Source organism: Actinia tenebrosa, unplaced genomic scaffold (genome assembly GCF_029948245.1).
Source record: "Actinia tenebrosa isolate PJP-AT-01 unplaced genomic scaffold, QUT_ActTen_1.0 PGA_scaffold0__85_contigs__length_37466705, whole genome shotgun sequence".
Taxonomy (NCBI): Eukaryota; Metazoa; Cnidaria; class Anthozoa; order Actiniaria; family Actiniidae; genus Actinia; species Actinia tenebrosa.
The window spans coordinates 30,915,839-30,929,658 of NW_028292569.1; the positions used below are offsets into that span (position 1 = coordinate 30,915,839).

The 13,820-nt window shown below is 36.4% G+C and overlaps 1 protein-coding gene across 1 annotated transcript; it reads right to left on the reverse strand.

Moving 5' to 3' along the window:
- Nucleotides 1–34: 34 nt before the first annotated feature.
- Nucleotides 35–13,591, reverse strand: LOC116302916 (inhibitor of nuclear factor kappa-B kinase subunit alpha). Its single transcript, XM_031712327.2, has 28 exons — nt 13,456–13,591; nt 12,427–12,606; nt 11,863–12,072; nt 11,159–11,228; nt 10,727–10,815; nt 9,545–9,634; nt 8,303–8,344; nt 8,125–8,207; nt 7,615–7,673; nt 7,391–7,439; nt 6,925–7,057; nt 6,566–6,630; nt 6,350–6,476; nt 5,910–6,006; nt 5,618–5,649; nt 4,674–4,765; nt 4,035–4,136; nt 3,157–3,206; nt 2,722–2,783; nt 2,473–2,582; nt 2,187–2,239; nt 2,005–2,107; nt 1,539–1,635; nt 1,252–1,299; nt 1,064–1,119; nt 922–975; nt 750–804; nt 35–619 (listed from the first exon to the last, which is right to left on the reverse strand). The coding sequence occupies exons 2-28, from the start codon at nt 12,529–12,531 to the stop codon at nt 557–559; spliced, it is 2,196 nt and encodes a 731-aa protein (XP_031568187.2). The 5' UTR covers nt 12,532–12,606; nt 13,456–13,591; the 3' UTR covers nt 35–556.
- Between the last annotated feature and the right edge of the window lie 229 nt (nt 13,592–13,820).

The following is a 13,820-nucleotide window of genomic DNA, read 5'->3' on the forward strand; positions in this document are numbered from 1 at the left end:
ACCGTTTATGTTTTCATTTGAAAAACACCTTACAAAGTCTTACTCAATTTTATTTGCTATCGTTTGTACATGACGCGTAAATTGATATTTTTAGAGTCTAGAGTCTGCTCTTGACTACAATAATAATAATAATAATAAACTCTTTGTCTTTATTTACTGAGGGTAGCACTAAATAGCAATATGCTAACAAACCTGTGGCCCTACGAGTGGATATAAAATAAAAAAACAAATATAAAATCCTACAAAGATAGATAAAAATTTGCACAGCTCTACATATGATAATCTGATTTTAAATTGAAACATAGTACACTGGATTTTATTTTCTTGAATACTATTTTTTTCTTTACCAGTGCTAAGCTTGAAATACAAGCGTTTTTTGTAATCAATCTTTGGGCAATATATTTCATTAAAATGCTTCTCAGAACAGTGAACTCTTTTGGAGATTTTTAAGGACAAACTCAACGTCTTTTTCATTGATTACTAACGAGCCCTAAGTACAACGCTGAGTTATTTATTGCGGAAATTCTCTCCTTTGCGCGTAGTCTGTCAATTCTTGTTATGAATTCTCTTCCTTGTTTTGAGGTCCATTGTCAACGTCAAGAAAACTCCAATCCAACTTCTGTAAAAGAAAATAATGAAAATAATAAGTGAGCAAAGAACGAATTTAGGCAAAAGGAGGGGAAAATATTAAGGTGTAACCTTTTTTTCGATACGGTAACATTTGGAATTAGAAAATAAAATAATGTTACCTGTGGAGTGACAGGGTTGTGCTCCATTCTGATAGACTGAAATAATCCAGAAAACCTGGAAGAAATGTCACAAAAAGCTGGGAATTTTTCATGACAAACGGCGAAAGGATGAGAGGGAAGAACAAAGATAGCAACCAGTATTTGGAATATTAAAGTTTGATGCTGAACTCACTTTTCAATACTTCTGTAGCTTTGTTGCATGAGTTCCGAGGAATCTTCGCTTCCACTAAAGAAAAAGAATATCGAATATAATAAAAATATTTATGAATTTTGGGAAAAAGAAAAAAAAGAAAAGTTTTTTTAACAGAACAAACCTGTTGTGAGATTCCAATGAATACCGTGTTGCCGTGGTTACATGATCAAACTGAGTCTGTAAAAATGAGAGAAGAGTTAGGGAGGTTAGAATGATTCAAATGTCCTGGAATTACTTGGCTAAGTTGAGCAGCTAACACTCAACACATCGCTGTAAGATGAGATGACCTTTTTTAATTCCAGTTCATACCTTTTGATTGATCAATGACCAAATGTCGTACTGTCTTTGTTTCTGGATCTGTAAAACAGCGGTAACTAAGATCGTATCTACGGAATGGCACTCTTGCTAGAGGAGAGGTGTTATAATAAGCTTGGGAAGACAAGAAAAGCCAAAGAGAAAAGGAAGGAGAAGGTACAAGAAAAAGGGAAGGCGAAAATAGAGAAAATTATAGAAAAAGTTGAAGAAAAATAAAGGAAGGAGGTAATTAAGAAGGAAGAGGGAAGGCGAAGGAAGGAGAAGGACGAGGGATGACCTACCTGTGTTACGAGTCCTTTGTGTCTCCATATTTTCCGTGTTTCTTCTTCAACTTTAGGAATAATACCTTGGATTTGTCTTGTACATTGAAGAATACGTCTGTCATAGAGATTAAAAAATTATCGATTACACAAACATCTACAAGCCCTTCCCAAAGACCGCAATCTGATGATGACAATGATGATGACGATGATGATGATGACGATGATGATGATGACGATGATGACAATGTTAACGACTGATGAAGATAATGATGAAGCTAAGGATGACCAATGATGATGTTGATGGTGATGATGATGACAATGATAACGACTGATGGTGGTGATGAATACTGATGATGATGATGAATACTGATGATGATGGATACTGATGATGACGATGAGTACTGATGATGATGATGAATACTGATAGTGAGGACTGATGATGATGATGACTTATGATGATAATGATGACGGTGCACTGTCTTACCTCAAATGCACAAACATATCTTTGACAGCTTTTTCTCTTTTCGTTAAACATTTCACAACAACCTCAGCTATCTTGCTGCAGTCTGCCATCTTTTGATCATAACCTGTTGGATTCCCAACAACAAAACACCATCACAACAAATACAAAACCTAGTACGAATAATATTTCAACTCTTTACTTACACGATAAGTTTCTTTGCTTAAGGTCTTCGTAGACTTGTCGAGCGGCAACATACCTAACCATTTAATCGACACACAACATATTACATCATGTGTTCAGGCCCTTAAGACCACGTGTCATTCCCTAGAGTATCATTTCTTTGTTTAACACTTGCACATAACAAGACACATGAATATGGATATAACTCAAACATGGCAAAGAATACTATTCTCGAGAGAATGACACGTAGTCTGGAAAACATTACGACAAGGTAAAGAACATACAAGCAACATCACTACCAATACTCACAATTCTTGCATCGGGTTAGTCGTCTGCGATTGGTTGAATGGTATCTTTTGAATTTCAAGTACTTGTGCATGCACGTTTAAAGCAGTCTTCTCAACTGACGTTACATTAGACTAGAACAGTGAACAAAAGAGGCATAAACTATTATCAGGTCTATCTCAATGACATGGAAACTTAGACATGTACACGAACTCCAACGTTAGGAAAAGTTACGACGTGCTGTGACTGTGACGGCCTCACAACTTATCTTACCTTATCAAATACAAAATACGTTTTTTCTGCTTCTTTCCATGATTTCAACAACTTTTCATTCCCTATTGAAGTAAATTGAAATCCATCAGAACATTAGGGCGCGCGGAGCGGTTCGAAAAGATCGCAAGATTCTCGGATGCAACTAAAAACATTCTCCTTCCTTGTTGTAAACAGTGTACTCACGATTTTCATTTTCCAAAGACTCAAAATAGACTCATACCTCGTTTATTTAGATACTTTTTTGCTACGCTTTGCTTGCCTACTTTGTTCATGCATGTCTAATCATATCAGTCTCGTTAAACTACGAAATTAAATTTATACCCCAGCTCCGCCGTCTAGGAGAATTAGTGCGCAAAGCAATCTTGATGAAGCGGGCCTCTCATTCCTGTAAAGTCCTAGCACATGCAATGTAAAAAGTTTTAAAATGTCTTTTACCTTGTATATCAACCACAACGTCTGAATAACACTCCTTATCAATATCTAGACTATAAGGAAACGAAAAAAGATTGTCATGTGAATTGTATGCCCTAGATACTAAACGAATGAGAAACTGGGTGTGTGGTAACCTGCTGCTCGGAGACTGATATATTGGGAAAGCTTTTTGCAGACCGGGATTGTAGCGAATTGCGCTAACAAAACAAAAAATAAACACTCACTCACTGTTTTGGAAGCCCAAGTTTTTTCCACTGGACCACGGTTTCGTGAAATTAACACAACATTAGCCGTGAAAACGATGCGCCAGATAGACTAGATTTATTTTTACTTTTCAAATCAATGTACCTAGTGCGTGGCGGAGATGCAAGGGATTAGCCGTTATGGTCTGGGGGCCGGCTGGTCTCTCCCCTGATGCTTCGGCTAGAACATTTTCTTGCGTAATTCGTACACCCAAGGGCAGAAGGATTTAATTGCCGTCAGGTCCGAAGTCCATACGCCGCCTCAGCTCTGCGGATGTCTCGAGGGTATGGCAATTCGTAGGCACAGGTTTTATATTTTGGAATTAATTATAGAATTTTTAACGTGGGTTCAAATCCCGCGGTATCCAGATAAGCTTTTTATTTATTCATTTATTTTTTTAAATTTTTATTTATTTTTTTGTTTTTGCACTATCTTAACTCGAAATCTTTCAATGACTGCACTTGGTTTCTCAGTATTCTCTCATTTTCGTTGACGTGGTACAGCGAATAAGCGAATACTTTCTACTCAAAGAGGCGTTACCCAGCTTGCGCGCAACAAATGTGCCAAATCAACACTTCGCTTCTCGCAAGAGCTAAAATGAATTCCTAGGCATAATATAGATGGTTTTGAATACAAACCTTTCTCGGCAGAATTCAAGTCGTTCTTCTAGTTTTATACAGTTACTTGATAAGGTGGATCTTAGTTGATTCAGCTTTGAATTCAATTTTAACATTTGTTTTCTAAAAAAAGATTAGGAATAAAAATTAAAATATAAATAACACCTCATATCTAAACTGAAACCTTACCTAATCATTCTACCATTATCTACCATAATCTTACAACAGTCACAGACGTCCCATCATCAAACCACTAAACTATTAACCTATCAACACCTTATACCTCAACTCCACAGACGATTTTCAGATCTACATTTTTGGAGTCATTTTACCATCTTCTAATGTAGTAAAGAAGAGAGAGAGAAAACGCGCAAGCGTGTTGTGTGCAGTAAAGAGATGTGTTAGGAGTAGCATGACACGTAGGCAGAGTGCTTCTCGACACTTCTCGAGTGTTCAGCCAATCCCCAAGTGCACAGCTCCACACGGCACAGCAAGCAAGTTTTTTATTTCTTTCATAAAATACAAATTTCAATACCGTTATTATATGGATAGGAATGATGCAACTGATATAACGCGCGCGTGCTGTGTGCTTTCATAATGCACGTGCTCCCAACCAATCAGAACGACAGTTATTCGTTAATACAGTGTAGTTCTACTTACAGAATTGATCTGTGCGCCTGCAACAGGTTCTGGTAACTACCCACTTGTTCTTGACAAAATGTTAGAGCGTCAGCATGAACTCGTTTCTGTTCCTAGACGAATAAAAAACAAAGGATGCATCAGTAGTGTTATAACTACAACTCTTCCTTTATAACATCCCAACTGAAGCTGATTTTCAGGGATTGGCTACGTCAGCCTTGCTAACCTTTTTGTTTGCCGCTTTTCCGCACAATCAAAATATGGAATTGATCATACCATATATGGAGTGAGCTTTCTCTACTCCAACTTCAACACTAACATATAGAGTAAAGCTTGATATGTTAACTTTTCACATGTGAAAAGTTAAAACCATTTCCAAGATGATGTGACCAAGTACACCATAGTGAGGCTACCTGCGAAGACAGTGGCATGAAATATAAGAGCGTTCTGAGAAGTTTGTCTTTGACACTTTGTTTATAAAATGGTATATTGTTCAGTCGCATGTCAAAGCCAAAACTTCTCAGGAAGAACGCTTTTATACTTTGTGCTGCCAAGAGCACCTTCACACACAGCCTTGCTATGATGCGGTTGGTCATGATATCTCAAAAATGGGCTATATATTGTAAGGTGCAGTAGTATGCATTGCACTTTATCCACTATATCAATGACAAAATAAACGACTAATACTTTTAAAAAGATATAACTAGCTAAAAACTAGTGTGAGCTGCGTCGGTGTTTCTAATGAAACAGTAATGATGAAAAGGTAAATTATACACCGTGAAAAGATGAAAAAACTTACTGACGTTTCGGACGCTAGTCCTTCGTCGGAGTAAAAGAGCAAAATCTTTTACTCCGACGAAGGACTAGCGTCCGAAACGTCAGTAAGTTTTTTCATCTTTTCACGGTGTATAATTTACCTTTTCATCATTACTGACTAATACTTTTGGAAAGAGAATAATACTTACTGGAAATGACAGAAGGGTCTTTGATTCAGTAACTACAAAAATAGACACATTTATACACTCCGTTAAAATTGGTTTTTCAAACTTTCTTGTTTATATATTTAGTAGATTGCTATCATTACAAGTCGTTTCTGGTCTTGCATGGAGTTTTACCACCTGAATGGCAAATTTTCAATAGAAAATGTACATGGACGATAGCACATGGCCAGCAGTGTTTGTCCATCACTGAAGGCTGGTAAGGAGATTTATTCTGCTGATTAATAATAATGACCAAACAGATTATTGATAATCTTACCTATTGATTTGATTGTTGAAGGAAGCGTGAAGAGAGGCCGAGGGGATCTCGGGATTTCACTTTTGGAAATGAGGAACAAGAATGACTGTGGATCATCCTAAAATTTAAAAAAATATAGTATATTGTAAATAGAGAAATAAGATGGTATAGATGGTGGAATGGGATCAAATGGGATTAAATAGGATGAGACCAATAAATGAATAAAAGAAAAGAGAACGGATAGATAGTGGGTGGGTGGATGGATGGGTGGGTGGGTGGATGGATGGGTGGGTGGGTGGACGGAAGGAAGGAGGGAGGGAGGGAGGGAGGGAGGGAGGGAGGGAGGGAGGGATGTGACAAATGGAGGGATAGATTGAGGGATGAACCAATAAATTCTATCAAAGTTTCCAACATAATTTTTTGAAGTAAAAATGAAAATTCAATAATAGAATGATACTTACATCAGTATTAATGAAGTCCAACATTGTTGAGTCCATTGATACTTCCTCCCCAGCAGAAGTAATAATTTCTTGATCCTCAGCTGCAATGCCTGTGTCTTCATAAATCTTAACATTAATATCATCAAGCCTGAGGAATGAATAACATTGCATTATATTTGTGGTTCTGGGCATCCTGTGGTAAAGACAACACAGGGATCCCAAGACAAAAACACTTACTTGTCATTTTGAGTGACTTCATAAGTTAATAGTGTGCAGGTAAAGACACAGAATATATGTATGACCTAAAAAAAGGAAGTATGATTAAAACATAAATAGATTCTGGTATAGGGGAAGTTATACATCAAGCCTCTTCTGTGGGGGGAGTGGGGAGGGGTGGGAGGTACAGATATTTTTTGGAACTACTGGTACACAAAGACCCTCAGACCCTCCCCACCCCTCGGAAATTCTAATCCCCCTCCATGGGAAGGTATGTATATTTTATGGAACTACACAATATATACCCTCCTCAGACCCTCAACAACCTTCTAAGGAGGAAATAAATACAATACATTAGATATTTTCAATTTTTTTCTTACCTTAGTATATACAATATCTTGTAATAAAATATAACATTCTGGTGAACCATTCTCCTTGACTTCACCACCCCGCTGCTTTGCATCCCACAACAGTAGCAGCCGCAAAAGACTTGCAAATTTATCTTGAAAACACCTGAAAGATGTTTTTTACAGTTAAAAAAATCCAAGCCATAAATTCCAGTATTAGATAAAGGTACCAAACCAGGGACTGCGTACAGGTCTTTTAAGGAGTTGATGCACCATTTATGAGGCCCTGTTAGTGGTAAATTTCGACACAAGAGCCACAAACTATGTAGCAACATAAGACAGACTGCTATAATAGTGAATTACCGACAAATCTATCAGTCAACACATCAAGTAATTCTCCATAGAAAGATTTACAGCTCCACCAGGGAGGGATATAAAAGGAGGAAGGGGATACGATACACAGCCCCTGACCTCTCCCCACCCCTTCAAAATAACTTACTTTGAGAGAGAATTTGGATATGGAAATACATCTGAAAACTTCAATTCATCTGGAAAAAAATAGACTTTAATTTAAAGTTGTGAAATTTTCTCATAGTTGGTGTTACTATTAACCTGTAACAAATTTTAAAAATCCTAAGACATCTAGTCTGTAATGTTATACTACATGAGAAAATCTGTTTTCCAAATGAACAAAACTGTCGTCAGTGAAGTAAGTTTTCATACCTGAAACATCATAATAAGCATGAATATCTTTAGTTGACTTGAGTCCGATTACTTTATGCCTAGAAAAAAACAAAATTGGCTTGAGTTCAGGTAAGTATCATAAGTTGGGTAATCTGTGGGTCATACATCATCGAATGAATGATGGAGGAAGTTAGAGGGTAGTTTAATTTTTTCTGAGAAAATGTGGATCTTTTTTTGAATGTACTGCAAAGCTAATTTATTCTTTTCTCACTTCATTGTATTTTATAAGGTCTTTTGTTGTTTATATTGAATTATGTAAACTGTGTCCAGTAACCAAAGATTAAGAGGACAAATTAAAACTTATATAAAATAATATATTTTTGTATCAGAATGACATATCTCTAAGTGGTTATGACTTCTATGGTGCTTCCTTCATGAATATGAATGAGTTGAATAAGAAGGGGTATAGTTTGTGGTCAATAGAGAGGTGAAAGGGATGCAGTTCAGCTATTGTTACAAATACATTTTTTATTATATTCATTATCATACCAGTGAACAGGAAATAGGTCTGGGAAAGGGCGTTTTCCAGTGATACATTCAAATAATACTGTACCAAGGCTCCAATAGTCTACCTGAAATAATCCATACACAATTAGTATGCTAATAATTTACAGATTTTAAAAAAGTGAATAAATACAGTCAGGATACTAATAACAAATCAACTTACAGTTTTGGAGTAGCTACCATTGCCTGCCAGTAGCTCAGGAGCCTGAAGATAATGGACACACAGTACCATGAATAAATGACTTAAGGAATTAATAAGATACAAATGGGCATCATCAGTAATCAATTAACTTGCTATGACTACAATGTTTGCAGGTTTATGCAAGACTTTTCTTGACCACTATTAGAAGTTTCAAAAACCTTAAAATCCCTGGGTTCAACAAATATTTAAAAAACATTTCCATTAGTGACATCTCTCTTGCCAAATTTTTGTGATGTCCAGTCACTGTCTGGCAACAATGGCAGTTTGACATACCTCCATGGTTTGACTATAATTAATTATTTTCTCCAGTCCAAACTGACAAGACACAACTACCACGGATTTCATTGAAGTGTGGCATACATTAAAAAATTCGATTCATCCGCGAATTTGCCTACCAGACGCTGTGACTCCGCCCACTTGGAGTTGGATTTTGTCTGCATTCCTTTCTCGTGAAATGCACAGTGGACATTAGCCAACTTGGTCGTGTTTACAGTAGGGGAAGAGCATAAGTAGTGATTTGAGATCTCTCGTCATAGATGAGATTGTTGAAAGTGGTGGGGATATCATAACATGATGCTTTCCTGGAAAATTTGTAGAAATTGCTCGAAAACTTCCCCCGCCTCCATACTCAACTTGGAACTCGAACCTTCTACTCGCCGCCATAATTTCGAATTGAACGTTGCATGGGAATAGCCGAGAAAAGAATGCAGACAAAATCACGACTCCAAGTGGGCGGAGTCACAGCCTCTCGTAGGCAAATTCACAGACGAATTTTTTAATGCGTGCCACACTGCAATGAAATCTGTAGTATATACATGTATATCAAATTGAGCTGATCCTCACAGTATGCCAAGCAACTTATGCAGCTTCAAATTGAAAAATTCTGAGTCTTGAACGGGATTTGAACCTGTGCCCTGGTGATTCCGGTGCCATGCTGAGCTACCAAGTCTATTATGAGACTTCAAGGACACATTAGGTGGTTTATTGGCCTGATGTATGAGAATAAATATGAAATATATATTTCTACTGCGGTTGTAATGTATCAACATCTATTGGTAATTACATGTACTGGTATTTTTTTCTTACGAATAATCAAGTTATCTTCTTCATGGACTTTCCAGTTTTCAGTTTCATTTGGTAATACATCAAGTATTTAATTATATAGTATTTTTAATAGCCCTTTACTGTATTCTGCATGCTTACCAGATATCTAAGAGTACCAACAAAGGTTGTTGCCACGCTGCCTTGATCCAGCTGTTTGGCATACCCAAGATCAATCAATTTGTAGACCGCCTGGTAAGAACACATTATGTTAGTGCTAGATTGGAATTTTACGCGTTTTCCCGTGTGCATTTTTCGCCTTTTGTTTCCAGACAAAATATGTGCATAATTTAGACTAAGTTAAGTTCACTCAAGCTCAGTTAGTAATTTTTCAGTTCAACACCGACCGTCTTAAATTACACATCGTTTTGTAAGTATTTTTTCCTATTTCTTTTGCTTTCCGTTTGCTTTAATCCTTTTCTGCCTTATCGTTAAATTGTAATCTGTCCTTTATTAGGAACTCTCTCTCAAACGCAATCAAATAAATGAAAGAAGAGTAAGACGAGTGTATTTTTTACCACTAAACCACACCAATACATTAAGATAACATTATAGTTAAAATTACTGCGATTCCCAGTCACACACGACCAACTAGACCTTCATCACAAACGAAAAGTTGAATTTGGGTGGACGTCAATCAAAAGGGTTTCTATCATTTCTATTGGTTTCTACACCAGGACCGATGTAAATTCTCACATGTACACATGCAAATGTGCAAAAATCTTTGTCCTTATCTCATGGTTCTTGTCACTGTGAATTTCTCACTCTGGATATATTTTCTCAAAAATGGTCACAGGATTCTGGCTCCAAATCTTTAACGCTTGATTGCAAAGCTATCGCTATGGCTATAATTTGAGTTTCTTCAAGATAGGATAAGTCAATACTGATAGTTTGCAGTTAAACATTTGAAATTCGGAGTCGGAATCCTTAGACATGTTTAAGAAACCTTTTTAATTGACATCCACTAAAACTCAATTTTTCGTTTGTGATTTTGGTCTCACTTGGTCGCGTGTGACTGGGAATCGCAGTAATGGTGGCATAAATTTGAGGTTTTCGAACTATATTTCACCTGAGTACTGCTAGGGTACAGGACACTTCTTATATAAAAACCTTTGAACCTTTGGGTGGTTAATGTTGATGTTGATATATTGTAGAATTCTGTTTATAATTAGCCTGGGCTTATACAAGTTTTTTTAGATGGGCTTATTATCAGGGGGGAGGGAGAAAGGGAGGGGGCTTGTAATCGGGGGAGGAGGGAGGGGATAAGTGGGACTTATAACTCACCTTTCCACTTTCATAGCTGATAACAATATTTTCAGGCTTCAAATCTCTGTGAATTATACGTTTTGAATGCAAAAACTGGATGGCACATGCTACATGGGAAGAAAGAGAAAAGATAGATTTGATTAGGTGAAATTAATATTTATAGCCCTGGCTAGCTAGTCTTGCACTCTGATGCAGGACATGCAGCAGGAATAGTGGGGGGTGGGGGGGGGGGTGGGGGGGTGGAGTATTCTGTAATGTAATACCATACCATTGAGTGCAAGTAGCAATAGAAGTGATACTCCTTAAGTTCCTTGAAATGCTACAGAAATTGCAAAGCCATTATAATTGACTTTGTCATTTGAACATTATCAATTTATAACATTCAAAATAATCTTGTGACCTGACTTTTAAAATCACACAAGCAATCTGAGACAAAAATATATTTTATACCTATGTCGGCAGCAACATTAATTACACTTGATTCTCTTATTCCACATATATTCTCAGGTGAATTCAAAATCTAAATGACAATAATGATAATGCAGATTAGTTGATATGTTAGATTTACAGACGACTTGGCAACTGAGCTACAAAAGCCAACCTATAGCTATGAAAGACCTGTAAGAAAGCATGAAAATCCTGGTAAAAAATATGAATATGTGAATTTTTGAAATTTCACAGGTTTTTTCACCGGTTCTCCTCTAGAAGTGACAGCTTGGGAGCAATGTTTCCCCATATAGTATGTTATCCTCTTGAGAATAGGATTACTTTGTTAAAGTTGTATCCATATTTATTTGTTTTCTCATGCACAATGGTTAAACAAAGAATAGGCCTTTTACGACAACGGGTCACGTGATCCTACCCCCTGTAAAAAGAGGTGTGTCAAAATGAACACCAGAAATCGAAAGAGCACCTCAATATTAGTAAGAAGGCAAAGTTTTAGCTCATAATGTTGACTATACATGCAGGAGAAATGGCATATTTTATAAGAATTTGTATAGGAAAATGTGCTGGATGACACATTTTCACAAATCCTTATAAAATATATACGATTTTGTATTCAAAGCCATTTCTCCTGTGTTACATGTTGTTTTTAAAGGCCTATTGATGCTCTAGGGACATGGTCTAAAGTTCTATTTTTTCTACATAGTAACCTTTCTGAGATCACCACCACAACAGTACTCCATGGCCATCAGTGGAAGCTCTCCTTCTTGCACATCAAGGGCTGCTGGTACTTCCTTGGCCTTCACAATGTTTGCGTGATCAAGTCTCTTCAAAATATCTACTTCTTGTTGCCATCTTTGTCTGTTTCGAGGGTTGAGATCAAGACGGCACTTTTTAATTGCTATTTGTTCCTTCATAACCTGATTAAAATTTTGTGCAAAAAGTTTTTTACAAAAATGATATGATTGATAAGCTTGTAGCTAATTTCCATTTCATTACACCCTAAAGCAACTGCTGGTGTAACCTATGTTAGGGCACGACTAAATTGAAATGGAATAGGAGTTTAGTGTGTTGCAGAAGAAGGAAAACCAGAGAAACCAGATTGAAGAAAACCCTTGAATCCATGTGATGCTGAATCCAAAACTAATACCAGAGACCTCAAATGGAAAACCCAAGTTCACTACCCCTATGCCACTCTCAATAACTCCAAAATATCTATAAAAGATTTTAAAACTCTTGACCCATGATAAAAGTCTTCATCAAACACTGATTACCTTGTTCTCCCATAACACTACCGTCCCAAATCCTCCAGCTCCCAGACATTTTACTTCCACCCATCCATCTTGGGGTGTATCTTGCTGGTTTTGATGCATATACATCTTTATATGACTCAGAAGCTATACAGCTTATTGCAGTTCTTTTAATTTGAACATCTGGTTGCTTAAAGTGTCAATCTGAAAAAATAATATAATAATTAATAATAGATACAATTGGTAAGAGCTCAGTGCTCTGGGGTCATATATGGACTGTAAAGTGGCTGCCAGAGATGCCTTCACATCATTTCAGTTTGATCCCGTTGAGATATATGGGCCACTGCTATACTTGCTGTGGTGACTAGGAATATGTTTTTATACGTTACTATACAATTACTATACTATTACTATACAAGTTTCAGTATATTATATTCTTGCACAAATACCTGCTTTCCTTTATAATTATATTACCCTTTACATAACATTCTCACAATCTGAGATAAAGATATTTACTATAAACATTTTCATACACGAAAAAAGGATAAAATAATCAAGGGAATGATGGGCACATGGCATCGATCAAATGCTGAAATAGGACAACGTTAAAAAAGGACCAGCATTATATCAATATTATGCACAGCTTTGAATTGATTAATTGGCAATAGCCAACTAAATTCACTTAAAATCTTATGTGATTTTAATGATTCAATATTATCCAGTATAGATATGTTAACGTTTGAAATAATGAGCTCATTTTAAGTTTAAGGTTGATAGACCCACAATTATGACAGCAGCTAGCCATGTGTCATGCTTATTCAGTTGATTATAACGATCTTAATCTCACCATAATAAAATCTCAAAGCCTGAGAAAAGGCTGATACCAAATTTCTAGACATAACACGATTTATGAAGAGGAAGACACGTAGCACGATTTATAAGAGGAAGGATTGAAGACTGTCCTTAATTTCAAGAAATGTAGAAATCCTCATTGGTTTTGCAAGTCTCAACATTCACTCTCTATACACGAAATTGCGATTGAAATTTCCTTACCGTGTGTTTAATACTGTGCATAGAGTAGATTGGAGTGTAAGAGAGAAAATCAGTAGATCAAAGCCTCTTTATCGACAGTTTTTAAGAGTTTCATGCGTTGTTTCCTGGAAGTAAAAAATATAAACACGAGCATCTACCTATTGCATGATGGGAGATATACACCGAGGGGAAACTGGAATCTAATACCTCTTTTCCTCATATCTTATTCTCATTTTATTCCGTTTTTCTCATTTATATCTTATATTCCATTTTTTAAATATTTTTTTTCTCTATCGTCTTTTGCTTTTCCTTTAATTATTATTATTATCATTTTTTTTTTTCTTTTCATTTTCAATATAAATTCAAAAGCAATATATCCCTCAAGA

What these genes read in the sequence shown, in the direction of transcription:
- LOC116302916 (XM_031712327.2), bottom strand. Translation starts at nt 12,531, where the DNA reads ATGTATATGCATCAAAACCAGCAAGATACACCCCAAGATGGATGGGTG. An exon ending in TGCTTATTATGATGTTTCAG is followed by an intron (nt 7,440 to 7,614) that starts GTATGAAAACTT and finishes ATTTTTTTCCAG; the next exon opens with ATGAATTGAAGTTTTCAGAT. An exon ending in TAAGCAAAGAAACTTATCGT is followed by an intron (nt 2,108 to 2,186) that starts GTAAGTAAAGAG and finishes GGAATCCAACAG; the next exon opens with GTTATGATCAAAAGATGGCA.